The 14,829-nt window shown below is 38.4% G+C and overlaps 1 protein-coding gene across 3 annotated transcripts in view; it reads left to right on the top strand.

The window, feature by feature from the left end:
• The window catches only part of WAPL (WAPL cohesin release factor), an 80,019-nt gene extending 76,351 nt beyond the window's left edge, over positions 1-3,668 (top strand). For all 3 annotated transcript variants that reach the window (XM_019716127.2, XM_019716128.2, XM_074337203.1), the window contains exons 18-19: positions 930-1,025; positions 1,325-3,668. In XM_019716127.2, coding sequence (XP_019571686.2) covers positions 930-1,025; positions 1,325-1,390 — 162 coding nt within the window. In that variant the 3' untranslated portion in view covers positions 1,391-3,668. The remainder of the gene's footprint in view (positions 1-929; positions 1,026-1,324) is intronic.
• Positions 3,669-14,829: the final 11,161 nt, after the last annotated feature.

The raw sequence follows: 14,829 nt of genomic DNA, 5'->3' as shown, positions 1-14,829 counted from the left end.
TCTATTTGTACCATTATTTTGCTTGTTTATAATTTTGAAAGTACTCTTCCTTTTGAAAAAAAGAGGGAGAGAGGGAACTGGTGGCAAATTTCCTAAAAGAGAGTAATGTAGCCTCTCCTTTCCTGCCCCATCAACAAAACTCAAGTCGGAGGCATGCCTACCTTGGCACCCCCCCGGGCCCCAACATATCTTCTGTTCTTTTTTACTACAGGTTCTGTTTATATGGAACCTTCTTAGAGGAGCTTTTCCTTTCGTTCTTTATGAACCTGTAAAGCATTTTAAAACATACTGAAATAGAAAAGTTTTTAAAGCAGGTCATATATTTTTCTTGTAACAACAGACTAGTTTGTAGTTTGGCTGTTTCTTGTTAACAATGAAGGGAAACACCTTTCCTGGCGTGCTGACATTCTCCTTGTAGATAGTCTAGATTAATTACCTTTGGAAAGCCTTTGGAAAGGTCTAGTTAATTCCTAGCCTACATAGTTAGTTGAATTCACCTGTTGAACATGAAGAATTTTCTTTGATCTTTTTCTTTTTATTCCATTAAGCATTCTGAGGTGTAACATTTTAAGTCTGCATTCTTTCCCCTCCTCTCCCAACACCCCCCAAACACACACACACACACAGCGCAGCACATTTATTACTTGAGGCATTTTTCTGGGCATTTACAAAAGTAAGCATGTACACATGTTTTTTTTGTAGCCTTTGTGAGCTTTACTTTTTTCCTTTCTCTGGATAGGATAGGGTAGGGAATGGGGACACACGCGAGCAGAGCTGAAGAGTGTAGAAAGGAAATTGCTTGCATATTAATCAAGAAGGATCTTGTAGAGGTTTGAAACAGGACATGGGCCAAAGCCAGCAACACAGTGCAAGGTGCAGGCTCGCATTTTCTGCCACGTGATCAGTATTTCTTATATCTGTTTCCTCAGATCAATGTGACCACCGTGCGGGAGTATCTGCCAGAAGGGGACTTTTCAATAATGACAGAGATGCTCAAAAAATTCCTGAGCTTCATGAATCTTACTGTAAGTAGCTTCTATCGCGGCTTCTGTTTTTTTTTTTAAATATCCATACTGACAGTAGAAGTAAGACTATGGCCATAGTGAGTGGGAATGGAAAAGGGGTTCTCCTAGTAACTGTGCTGTTTCGAAGATAATTGTTACTATGGCCAAATAAATTGATAACTCTTGTCAAAGCCCCAATGTAATCTCCGTGTTTTGATTCATAGTGTTCAGTTTAGTAAAGCTAAAGAATTTAAGCTTTGATCTAAAACTTTTTAAAAATTTGTAAGTTATTAACTGTTACCTCTCCTTCCCCCCTCCAGTGTGCTGTTGGAACCACAGGCCAGAAATCTATCTCTCGAGTGATCGAGTACTTGGAACACTGCTAGCTGCTTTCCCTTTGCTTCAGGTGCTCGGTAATGTGGAGCTCTTCTCAGACAGAGAAAAGTCATGAAAGAAGTCCTTGAAGATACACCCAGAACGTCATCAGTATCATTCACATTTGGATTTTTAAGGCCTCCTGATTTCTTCGTCATGCATTCTGCATTTGCTAAATGACAGTTACTACATCAATCTGCAACTATCAAAAATGAGGGAAAAGGTTCAGGCTGTTAATTCCATGCAGTATTTAAATACACTTTCTTTGGCAGAGTTTATCCTCTCCCCCTGTGTTCTTGCTTTATTCTGGGCAAGTTTTAAGGGGGAAATTTGTGCTGCTGTTAGTGCAACTGCTGTGTATGTTGAGCCACTGTTGTCATGCCAGCCAGGTGCAAAGGCAGCTTAGCTACTGAGGTATTGAATGTTCTGAGGACATTCTAGACAACAGCTTAGTTCCTTTTTCAGGCTCATTTGCTTTTGCTTTTTTGTTGAATGATTCCAATCGTAAATAAAGCTTTTAATAATTTTGTGAATTTTTTTTGTTGTTGTTCCCTGAACTACTGTCTATGTTTAAAATTAGATGGAATCCAAAGACACAAGGGATTAATAGCATATTTTTTTATTCTTGATTTGATTTGGGTTGTCGAACTATTTTTCACTTTTCAGACCACCACCATGACCATGTTCATTATGATACCATAATGCATCATAGCTATAGGTGCAAGAAAACAAATAACTGTTAGAGGGACTATTATATAAGACGATGTACCCGCTAAAGGATGAAGCAAAATAGACAAACCCAGGGTAGTTTACGCTTAATACTAGGGGATGCTCTTGAAACACTATTAAGTTTTGAGGGAGGACTCTAGATATATTTTCTAATGCTCAGTACAATAAATATAAGGAAGCTAAAACACCAATGTGGAATTCATGTTTCCAGATAACGTGTATATTCTTCTAAAGAGTGACAGGATCAAATGCATAAACGCAAAGCCTTAAATTGCTGGTGTAGAAAAGATCCATTTTTTCATTCAGATCCTTAGTTCATAGAGTAGTGTGTTGTTTGGAAAACAGTCATGGAACACACAAAACATTTTATATGTGTAATTTCACAACATTGCGAATTTTTCTTGTGTTATTGTTCAAACCACTGGTTATACATTTTTTTCTTCTTCAATTGATTGGGCCTGAATACAGGCTTTCCAGAGATCGATTTCATTAATACTTTTAAATACCTTCCAGGTAGTTATATCATGTTTCTTCATTGGATTTGTAAAACTTGAAGCCATAAAAATATTAGTTTGGTGTGTACTGGGGAAAATAGCTAAAAGTCTAATTTTTACTCATTCAGACTTTGTTATTTCCTTGTATAAAGTGACAAATCGGGGCTCTTGTATCAGTGCCAGCTGTAATGTTTTTTAATGCAGTGGCTGCCTTTTAATGTCTTCCTATTTTTGATAATGCAGATTGTTGGGAAATCTATAAGGAAGTAACTGGTTCCAGGCAAATTGTTTTCTTCTTCCCCTACCCACCCTGACCCTACCCATCACCTTTTGAGAGCATAGTATGCCAGTGTAACTTGGGAAAGATTGAGGTTGTATTGGCCCTGAGTATAAAAGCTAGCTTAGCAAGCTATTTTAAAAGCATATCAGTAAATGAAATACATAAAATTGAATTAGATATATTTTGTTTATTTTAAAATACATTGATATTTATTAATCATTGGATTTAGGAAAAGGAACAGATGTTTGGTAAAACTGACTTGGGCAGGTGGTAAGAAATATTATAAAACATTTGGATAAGAACAATCAGGGCGAACTACATTTTTCTGTTACACTGGTAATCATTTGAGAATTGATTTACCTCAGTGTTTAACAGTTTTTTGTTTTGTTATTTAAATAATAACTAATTGTCAAGCACTGATAGAGATGCAGGTTTTGGTGGGGGGTGGTGGGGGAGAAATCACCTCACCAACTGCAGTGCATTTGTGTGTTTTTAACCCTCAGAGAACTCTGCATTTTAGGGTACTTGAGGCTGACTTACAAATTAAAGTTTTAAAGTAACCTTTTTTTCCATTGTAAATAGTTCTGTAAATACTACCCATTGGAAATTAGAACAGTAGAGTACTTTTCTGAATCCAATCTTTATTTTATACAGTATTTCTCAGCTGTGATCTTTGGAGCAAAAGCCAACGGCAGGAAAAAAAATAGTTTGTACCAGTTTCATGAAGTATGTCTTTGGGTTTTTGTAAATAATTTTAACTCAAATAAAATTGCTACTTTCAATACACATGTTGTCTTTAACATAAATCTGTTTCAACTGTTGGAGGAAGACATCTCGTGAACTTGACATAGCCGACTAATGGGAAGCAATGTGAATTTCACACTTTCAACATTCACATAAAAATAATTTATGTTAAATGTTATATATGTCTCCATGTTTTTAATAGTACTCATCTGAATATAATGTCAACTCTCTAACTCAGGTTTTCTGGTTGTGTAGTTAGGTCCTTGGTGTGTTTATTAAGTTGCTTTAGTCTTTTTGCCTCTGAATATGACTCAAGGCCTCTGCTTTTGAATTTTTACAGTTGCTTTTGAGTTTTTTCAGTTTCTTGTCAGTCTTGACGTTTCCCGCATTTACCCAAAGTGGATTCTTCAAGCTCTCCTCACTACATGTAACCACAAAACTACAATGAAGGACCTCTCCTGAGAGTTCCCATTTACTCTTTCTTCCCTCTTACAGTGTATAACCATGTTTTAGAGTGCAGGCTATGGATATAGAAAGACCTGAATTACTCATAGATTTTGAACATTAGTGCTGATGTTTATTTTATTGACTGATCAAATTCCTGAACTCTGTGAACCCTGTTACTCAAGTAGAAGATGGGAATAGTGTATATACTTACCTCGGGGTTGTGAAAATGAAAGGCAGTGCCTGCGAAACATTAGTGTTCCAAACTTGGGTCTCAGTAAATGGTAGCATTTACCAAAACCGTTTCTGCTCTGTTGGGAAATTTAAATGTTCTAAACAATAGAATACTATTTCAGACACTTGAAATAATCGCTTTCATATCACTTAGGTCATTGAGTTTGGTTTAACAGCAAATCTCTAAAATTGTTTACAAAATTGGTATTGTTAATATCTTGGTAGTGACTAATAAAGCAGGGGGAGATGGAACAAATTTCAGTGATCATTAAAATGTTTTAAACAACGTCACGTAGGTTTTATTACATTAGAAGGAAGGACCAGAAGAGGTTTGCACAGTTCACTGTCAGTTAATAGTCTTCTGATAGTAGATGCATATTAATAACTTCATATAGAAAGTATTTGAACAAAGAACTTGAAAAACTATTTTTGTCAAACCTCTATTAGCTTTTGTGTTTGCATTTTGACTACTTTTTTTTTCTTTGTCTGACTTTGTGTTGCAAATATATGGGGAAGCCTCATAGAGAATTATTTGAGCAATATTCCCTGCTCTGTTTTCTCAATAAGTCTACTTAAGATTGACATTGATTATTACTGCCTCTTGAGTAAATGCAAATATACAAATAGTTTGAAAGAAAAACGATGGGAAATGATACGCAAGCACTAATCATAAAGTTGGAATGACTATATCAGAAATGTCTGCATCTGTACTGAAAGATGAAGTTACAATCATTGATATTTTAATGCCCCTTGAATTGACAGGATGTATTTTTAAAAATAAGATCTGAATGACAATATTAACTACTTTGACCTAACATTTATGGGACACTAAACAATTTTTTCAAATGTACATGAAAGTTTCATGAAGATAGACCATGTGATGGGACATAAAACAAGTCTCAATAAATTTCAGATTATTGAAGCCTTGACCACAGGAATTAGGAATCAATGCAATATCTAGAAAATACTTGAAAGTTAAATACACTTCTAAGTAATTTACGAGTCAAAAACAAAGGAAATTAGAAAATATTTAAACGAACAAAAAAATTGTGGGATGCAGCTAAAACAGTGCTTAGAGGAAAGTTAGCTTTAAATGCTTAGGAAAAAGGCTGAACATCAACTCTAATTTCTACTTGCAGAAGCTAGAAAAATGAGCAGAAATAATGAGACAACAGAAAATTTTACTGAAGCCAAAATTTGGTTTTGTGAAAAGTTAATAAAATTGATAAAACAGCAAGAACAATAAAAAAATTACAAATTACCAATGTCAGGAATGAGAGATGGAATATCTATAGATTCTACAGACCTTTAAGAGAATAAACAACTTAAGCAGGTAAATTTTACAACTTAGGTGAAATGAACAAATTCCTTGAAAAACAACTAAGCAAGACTGACTCAAGAAATTGGAAACCTGATTTGCCCCATACCTAAAAACAATTTACATTTTTAAATCTTCCTACAAATAAAAGTCCTGTCCCAGAAAATCACTGGTGCATTATAAAATGAAGAATTAATATGACCAATCAATCGTTCCCCCTTTTTTAATTTTTCAATTACAGCTGCCATTCAATATTATTGTATATTAATTTCAGGTGTACAGCATAATGGTTAGACATTTGTAAAATTTAAGAAGTGATCGCCCTGTCTAGTACTCACCTGGCACTATGTATAGTTATTACCATATTATTGACTATATTCCCTATGCTTTACATCCCTGTGACTATTTTGTAACTACTGATCTGTACTTCCTTTTTTTTTTTTTAAAGATTTTATTGGGGAAGGGGAACAGGACTTATTGGGGAACAGTGTGTATTTCCAGGCCTTTTTTTCCAAGTCAAGTTGTTGTCCTTTCAGTCTTAGTTGTGGAGGGCGCAGCTCAGCTCCAGGTCCAGTTGCCCTTTTCTAGTTGCAGGGGGCGCAGCCCCCCATCCCTTGAGGGACTCGAAGAATTGAACTGGCAACCTTGTGGTTGAGAGCCCATTGGCCCATGTGGGAATCGAACCGGCAGCCTTCGGAGTTAGGAGCATGGAGCTCCAACCACCTGAGCCACCGGGCCGGCCCCCGATCTGTACTTCTTAATCCCTTCACCTTTTTCATGGTGCACCCTAATGTCCCATCTATTACCCCAACAAATCTAGTACCCATCTGACACCATACCTAGTTATTTACAATATTATTGACTATATCCCTTATTCTACACCCTACATCCCCCATGACTACTTTGTAACAACCAGTTTGTACTTAATCCCTTCCCCTTTTTGACCCACCTCCTCAACCCACCTCCCATCTGGCAACCATCAAAATACTCTATCAATGAGTTTGTTTCTGTTTTATTTTGTTCTTTAGATTCCACCTATAAGCAAAATCATATTGCATCAGTCTTTCTCTGACACTCCACTCAGCACAGTACCCCCCAGTGCCATCCATGCTACTGCAGATGGCAAGAACCCATTCCCTTCCATGGTCAAGCAATATTCCATTGTATATGTGTATGACCTCTTTATCCATTAATCCATTCATTGATGGACATCCAGGCTGCCTCCACATCTTGGCCATTGTAAACAATGCTGCAATGAACATATGGATGCACACGTGTCCTCTAAGTAGCGCTTTGGGTTTCTTCAGATAAATACCCAGAAGTGAAATTACTGGGTCCTTCTTTGACTCGTTATTATAGTCTTTGTTTTACATCTATTTTGTCTAGTGTAAGTGTTGCTACCCAAGGTTCCCCCCCCCATTTCCATTTTCATGAAATAACTTTTCCCATCCCTTCAGGATGTGTGTGTGACTTTCAATCTGAAGTCTTTTGTAAGCAACATATGTAAAGGTTTTGTTTTCTCCCTTCAGCCACCTTATATTTTTTATTAGAGCAGTTAATCCATTAACATTGAAAATAATTGTTGATAGATATGTAGTTATTGCCATTTTGTTTTTCCACCCTCTTCCTCCCCCCCCCCCCATGCAGCTCCCTAGCCCATGTTGGTGGTTTTTTTTTTTTTAAAGATTTATTGGAGAATACTGGGGAATAGTGTGTTTCTCCAGGGCCCATCATTGGAGAACCAAGTCATTGTCCTTCAGTCTAGCTGTGGAGGGCGCAGCTCAGCTCCAAGTCCAGTTGCCGTTTGCCGGTTTCAATCTTTAGTTGCAGGGGTTGCAGCCCACCATCCCATGCGGGAATTGAACCGGCAACCTTGTTGAGAGCTTGCACTCTAACCAACTGAGCTATCCGGCCGCCCCTCCGGAAGCTCAGTGGCAGTTCGTTGTCTTCGATCTAGTTGTAGAGGACGCAGTTCACTGGCCCATGTGGGAATCAAACCGGCAGCCTTGGCGTTAGGAGCACAGTGCTCCTACCACCTGAGCCACTGGGCCGCCCCTATTATTCATATTTTCATTTATTTTTGTGTCCTAAAGAAGTCCCTCTAAGATTCCTTGTAATACTGGTTTGGTGGTGAACTCCTTTAGCTTTTTCTTGTCTGGGAAGCTCTTTATCTGTCCTTTGATTTTAAATGATAGCTTTGCTGAGTATAGTAGTCTTGGTTAGGTCCTTGCTTTTCATCATGTTGCATATTTTGTGCCAATCTCTTCTGGCCTACAAAGTTTCTATTGAGAAATCTGCTGACAGTCTGGGAGCGCCATCATAAGTTACTAGTTGCCTTTTTCTTGCTGCTGTTAAGATTCTCTCTTTGTCTTTAACCTTTGCCATTTTAATAATTATGTGTCTAGGTGTGGCCTCTTTGGGTTCATCCTGTTTGGGACTACCTGCGCTTACTGGGCTTGTATGTCTATTTCCTTCACCAGTTAGGAAAGTGTTCAGTCATTATTTCTTCTAGTAGGTTCTCAGTCTCTTGCTTTCTCTCTTCTCCTTCTGGTACCCTTATGATATGAATGTTGTCCCAGAGGTCTCTTAAAGTATCCTCATTTGATTTTTTTTTTTCTTTTTGCCTTTCCAAATGGGTGTTTTCTGCTACCTTGTATTCCAAATCACTGATTCGATCCTCTGCTTCATCTAGTCTGCTGTTGATTCCCTCTAGTGCATTCTTCATTTTTTTGTATTCTTCAGTTCTGACTGGTTCTTTTTTATGGTTTCTATGTCCTTTTTTATGCTTGTTATCTCTTTGTTAAAGTTCTCACTAAGTTCTTTGAGCATCTTTATAACCATTGTTTTGAACTCTGGTAGGTTGCTTGCCTCCATTTTGTTAGTTCTTTTTCTGGATTTTCCCCTTGTTCTTTCATTTGGGATACATTTCTTTGCTTCCTCATTTTGGCTGCCTCTCTGTGTTTGTTTCTATGTATTAGGTAGAGCTGCTATGTCTTCCAGTCTTGGCTGGGTGGCCTTATGTAGTAGGTGTCCTGGGGGGCCCAGTGGCACAGTCTCCCTTGTCACCAGAGCTGGGTGCCCCAGGAGTGTCTCTTATGTGGTTTGTGTGTGCTGTCCTGTTATAGTTGAGCCTTGATTGCTATCGGCACGTCAGTGGATGGGATTTACCCTCAGGCTGAATGGCTATAGGGTTTGGCCACGTCCACAGCTTATGGCTTACCACACACAGCAGGATTTTCCTCAGCAGGCTCTGGTGCCTGTTGAGACCATCCTTTGAGTGTGCCACTGTGGGGGTAACTGGGCAGTGCTCTGCTGTGGTCTGAAGCCAACCTCCTAGTATGTCCATTCTGGGGCCTCTTGTGAGGGGCTCTGGTGCAGGATCAGGTCACCCACTGCCTGTGACTTCCTGGGGACTACCTGATAGGAGCTATAATGTGATCCATGGTTGTTCGCTGCCTGTGCTAAACCTGGAGGCACATGGGAGAGGACTCATTGTGAATTGATGTCAGCTGCCACTGTTCCTAGGCCTAGGGTAAGTTTGTAAAAAGCCAAGACACCTGGTGACTTGGTGCCACCTGCTAGCTCCATTAAGCTTCAGCTGCAGACAAACCCTTGTGTGGTAAACAAGTTGAATGAGGCAGAGTCTCAGGGAGTCAATAGAGTGGGAAGAATTGTGGTCACTGTTTTAATGTAGACTCTTGTTTGGTGCCAGTGGTGAGCCTGGAGCAAGTCAGCAAGAGTCTCAGAGCACATCGAGGCCAGTTGCTGCCCACCTGGGGCCTGCTGGATTCTGATAGTTTTCCAGAAAAGAGTGCAATGCTGGCGGGGCTGGCTCCTCAAGGAGAAAGTGCCTCTGGCAGTGCAAGAGTTGAGTGGGGCCATATCCCAGCTAAGTCAGCTGGGCAGAGCAGCGGAGCTCACCAGGCCAATCAGATTCAGATTTGGCCTTGGGGGAGGGGGCGGCAGGGAGCGGGCTCAACACAGACAAGATGGCACCCACTTGCTGGCTGCACAAGGACCCCTCACTAGGAAGATACCACTGCCCTCTAGTCCTCCATGGGAAGCCACACACCTCAGTCTACCACCCCACCCACTGTGTATCTCCAAGGAACGCTGAGTGTGGGGACAGAGCCCCAGAAAGTAGTTTCCAGGCTCTCGGCCTCACATAGAAAGGTGCTGGCTCAGGTAGTAAATGGCCATCAACTGTGATTGCATGGCCATCAGCTGTGGCTAGTTGGCTGTCAGCTGTAACCAGTGAGCCATTGGCCACTAATATAACTGCTGTGGCTAGGCTAGCAAAAAAATGGGGGCTAGCAAGAAGATGGTGGCTGAGCTAACAGGAGCGGATTGCAGAGAGGCGGATGCCGCCAGAGAGAATATAGTGATATGACTCCCCTACTTATGGCTCTGTGGGTGTTCCTTTTTTGGCCTCACCATATTCTGTGTTCTCTTGTGGGGAGCAGGAGTAGAGACCCTGCTGGACGCCCTGCACAACACTGAGTCACCATCCCTCAGCTGGAGCCCAAGGTGAGTGCCTGCAAGCGAGTGAGTCTGTGTGCAGGCTGTTTATGAGGACTTCTGAGTTTCCCTCAGCCTTCCATCCCACCCTGATGATCAGAATCCCCATTGTTTTTCACAGCTAGATGTTGTGGGAACTCCTCTACCCGGCACCAGTACTCCAGGTGGCGGGGCTGGGGTCCCTTGCTCCTCCTGGGGGAACCTCCTCAGCTGAGATATTTCTCCTGGTTCTCAACTGCCACATGGAGGTTTGGGCCTGTTCTGCATATCTGCCCTTCCTACCAGTCTCAGTGTGGCTTCTTCTTTATATTTTTAGTTATAGGACATCTGTTCAGATAGATTTCATATGGTTCTCCAGGTTGATTGTTCTATAATTTAGTTGTAATTTTAATGTGTTGATGGAAGGATGCAGGCACAGTGTTTATTTATTCCTCCATCTTGGACCTCTCCATGACCTATCAATTCTAAATAGATTTATTCAGGAAGCAGAGAAGGGAATACTGCTCAAATAATTCTCTATGAGGCCTGTTCATACGTCCCCAATACTAAATAGGCAAAGGAAAAAATAAAATCAACTATAGACCAACACTTTGTGAATATAGAGGCAAAATTTTAAACAAAATATTAAAAAATAAAATCCGTTATATATAAAATCCATTATATATACATCACAACTAAGTGGAGTTTATCAAAAGAGTACAAGGTTGGCATAACATTAAAACATCAAGATAATAAACTACCATATTTCCCTGAAAAGAAGACCCAGCCAGACAATCGGCTCTAATGTGTCTTTTGGAACAAAAGTTAATGTAAGACCCAGTATTATATTATATTAATTATATTATATTATATTATATTATATTATATTATATTATATTATATTATATTATATTATAGACCAGGTCTTCTATTATAGTAAAATAAGACCCGGTCTTATGTTAATTTTTGCTCTAAAAGACGCATTAGAGCTGATTGTGTGGCTAGGTCTTATTTTTGGGGAAACATGGTATTAATATAAAGGACTAAAATTATATGAACATCTCTTTAGATAGAGAAAAAGTATTTGACAAACTGCAACACACATTCATGATTTTAAAAAAAACCCCAAACTCGGGCCGGCCCGGTGGCTCAGGTGGTTGGAGCTCCAGGCTGCTAATGCCGAGGTCGGCGGTTTGATTCCTGAATGCTGCCATGAGCGGCTGGTGGCCAGCAGCCAGTGTGAGTGGTCATCAACTGCCTTGAGCTGCTGTGAGCAACTGACCCATGACCGGCGACCAACTGCCTCAGCCAGAAGGGGAGCGCAAGGCTCATAATACCAGCATGGGCCAGGGAGCTGTGTCCTACACAACTAGACTGAGAAACAACGGGTTGAACCGGAGTGGGGGGGGGGGAGGCCGAAGAAGGGGAGAAAAAACACGAAAAACCCCAAACTCTCAGCAAATTAAAAATAGGAACTACATTAATCAGATAAAGAGCATATATGAAAAGTGCATTAATCAATTTGTAACACTTTACTCCTAAGCAAGAACAAGACAGAGATGTCCTATATCAACACTATTTTTTTTAAGTAGAATTGCCAAGCTGACCTAAAATTCACATGGAAATGCAAAGGACCTAATGTAGTCAAAATAGTAGTCAAGAAAAACCAAGGTGGAGGATGTGCACTGTTGAACTTCAAGTTTCACTCTACAGCTACAGTAGTCAAAACCATGTAATATTAGCATAGGGACAAAATAGATTTGTACAGCAAAAAGAGCCTAGAAATTGACCTACACATAAATGGTCAGCTAATTTTTAGTCGAGGAACCAAAGCAATCTAATGTAGAAAGGAAAGTATTTTAAAGAAAGGGTTCTGAAACAATTGGATATCCACTAAAAGCGAAAACAAAACTTGACCCCTAGCTCAGGTCAAACACAAAAAATTGCTCCCCGATGGATCATAGATTGAAATGTAAAAAATAAAACTATAAAGCTTTCAGAAGAAGGCATGAAAGAACATCTTCATGAATTAGGGAGTGACAATTTTTTAGACAGGACACAGAAATCAATAACCATTAAGGAAAAAAATGATTAATTAGACTTAATCAAAATCAACAACTTCTGCTCATCAAAAGACACCATTAAGAAAATGAAAAGGCAAGCCTCAGACTGAGAGAAAATATTCACAAATCATACACTTGACAAAGGACTTGTATCCAGACCATATAATGAACTACAACTCAATAATAAAAAGCAAACAATCCAATTTTAAAATGCACAAAAATTTTGAATAGGTACTAAACAAAGGATAATGTATGAATAACTAATAAATACATGAAAAAGTCCTCAACATCATTAATCATCATGGAAATGCAAATTTAAATTACAAGATACAACTCTATATTCAGTAGAACAGCCAGAATTCAAAAGAAGATAATACTGTTAATATATATTGATTCAAATGAGTAATTAGAACTTTGTTAATATCGCTGGCGGGAATGTAAAATCATAATACAACTTTGAAAAAGTTTTGGCAATTTCTTGTAAAATTAAAGATACACCTGTCCTTCAACCTAGTATTTCCATTTTGTCTAGGAAAAATTAAAACATACAACAGAAAATCTTATGAAAAAATGTTTCTAGACATTATATTAATAATAGCCATACCCTGGAAACAACCCAAATGTCCAGCAAGAGACAATGGATAAATTGTGATACATTTATGCAAAGAATACTACTTAGCAATAAATAGGAATGAACTACGCTTTCGATCAATAATGTGGGTTAATCTCATATAATGCTGAGTGGAAGAAGCCAAATATAAAAGCATACATATATAACATGAATCAATTGATAGAAAATTGTATAACAGGCAAAACTAGTCAATGGTGAAAACATTCACAACAATTCATTGGAGGGCCTCAGATACACTGTGGGTGTGAGTGTAATTTGTTACAGCCTCATTAGACATCAATTTAATAGTGTCTATTGAAATTTTAAAGGCATACATCTTTTGATCTAGATTTTTTATTTCTAGATTAGAGAAAATGCTTCACTGTACACAAAGAGTGAATATGAATATATTCTCTGCAAAGTCATATTGTCAGGGGGAAAGTTAAGTTGTGTAGTAATATGTACAGTGTATCATAATCAGTTAAAGTATATATTTATATAATATTTGCATATACTTGTGTGTGCATAGATAGAAAAGTTCTGGAAGGCTACCTATCAAACTGATAAAGGTAATTATTTCTGGGGGAAGATGAGATAAGGGGAGATGTCAAGGTGAACTCTGCTTAATTTGTATTGATTTTGATTTCCTTTAAATAGGAATATATTTATTCCTTTCATATGTATAAAAATAAATTTAAAAGGGTAGAAAATCGAATGAAGATAAAAGTTGGTATTATTGTCATTTCTACTTAGTAGCTGCCTGTAGAGGGTGCTAAATATTGAGCTCTACATAAATGAGGATTTGATTACATTCAAGAGTGTCAGCAGTTACAGTACCATTATCTTCACTATGTTATACTCCACATCCCGTATGTATATGTCTGTGTGTGTGTGTATATATATATATGCAGATGTATACACATTTTAAGAAAGTAAAAAACTGTATTAAAATTATGCTGATGGCAACCACTTTGAGCACCTCCTGCATTGCAGAAGTCAAACATGACTTGTATTCATCTTTTGTTATTCGTATATATCGAGTATTACAATTTTAATACAGTTTTTTTCCTTTCTTAAAAGATGTATACATTTTTTGGCACTCTGTGTGTGTGTATGTGTGTGTGTGTGCGTGTGTGTGTGTGTATCTATTTATTTATAGTTGACATTCAATATTATTCTACTTCAGCTTCAGATGTATAGCATATTGGTCAGGCATTTACACGATCTATGAAGTGATCCCGCTGATAAATCCAGTACCCATTTGACACCCTACATCTACATAGTCTTCACAACATTATTGATTATATTTCCCATACTGTATTTCATATCCCTGTACTATATTATGACTGCTAATTTGCACTTTCTAATCCCTTACCTTCTACCCCATTCCCATCTAGCAATCGTCAGTTATTTCTGTGTACCTCTGAATCTATTTCTGCATAGTTTGCTTGTTTGTACTTTTCTTTAGATTCCACATGTAAGTGAGATCATATGGTATTTGTCTTCCTCAGTCTGACATATTTCACTTAGCATAATATCCTCTAGGTCCATCCATGTTGGACCATGAAATGCTAAGATTTCATTCCTTTTTATGGCCAAGTAATATTCTATTGTATATATGTACCACACTTTTGTTATCCAATTGTCTATCAATGGGCATTTTGGTTGTTTCCACGTCTTGGCCATTGTGAATAGCGCTGCAATAAACATAGGGGTGCATATATTTTTTCAAATTAGTGTTTCGGATTCCTTTGGATAGATACCCAGGAGTGGAATTGTTGAGTCAAAAGGTAGTTCCACTTGCAATTTTTTGAGGACCCTCCATACTGTTTTCATAGTGGTTGCACCAATCTGCAATCCCACCAATGGTGCACGAAGGTCCCTTTTCTCCACATCGTTACCAGCTCTTGTTTGTTGTGACAGCTATATACAATGTTAGAGGGGTAGTAGACTGGGGGGGAGTTATCACTTTGTGAGGGGTGTAAATGTCTATTACATTGCTTTGTACACCTGAAACTGAAACAAAACAAAAAAAAC

The sequence above is a fragment of the Rhinolophus sinicus genome, linkage group LG07 (genome assembly GCF_036562045.2).
Source record: "Rhinolophus sinicus isolate RSC01 linkage group LG07, ASM3656204v1, whole genome shotgun sequence".
NCBI classification, from domain to species: domain Eukaryota; kingdom Metazoa; phylum Chordata; class Mammalia; order Chiroptera; family Rhinolophidae; genus Rhinolophus; species Rhinolophus sinicus.
This window is presented reverse-complemented; position numbering and strand designations above follow the sequence as displayed.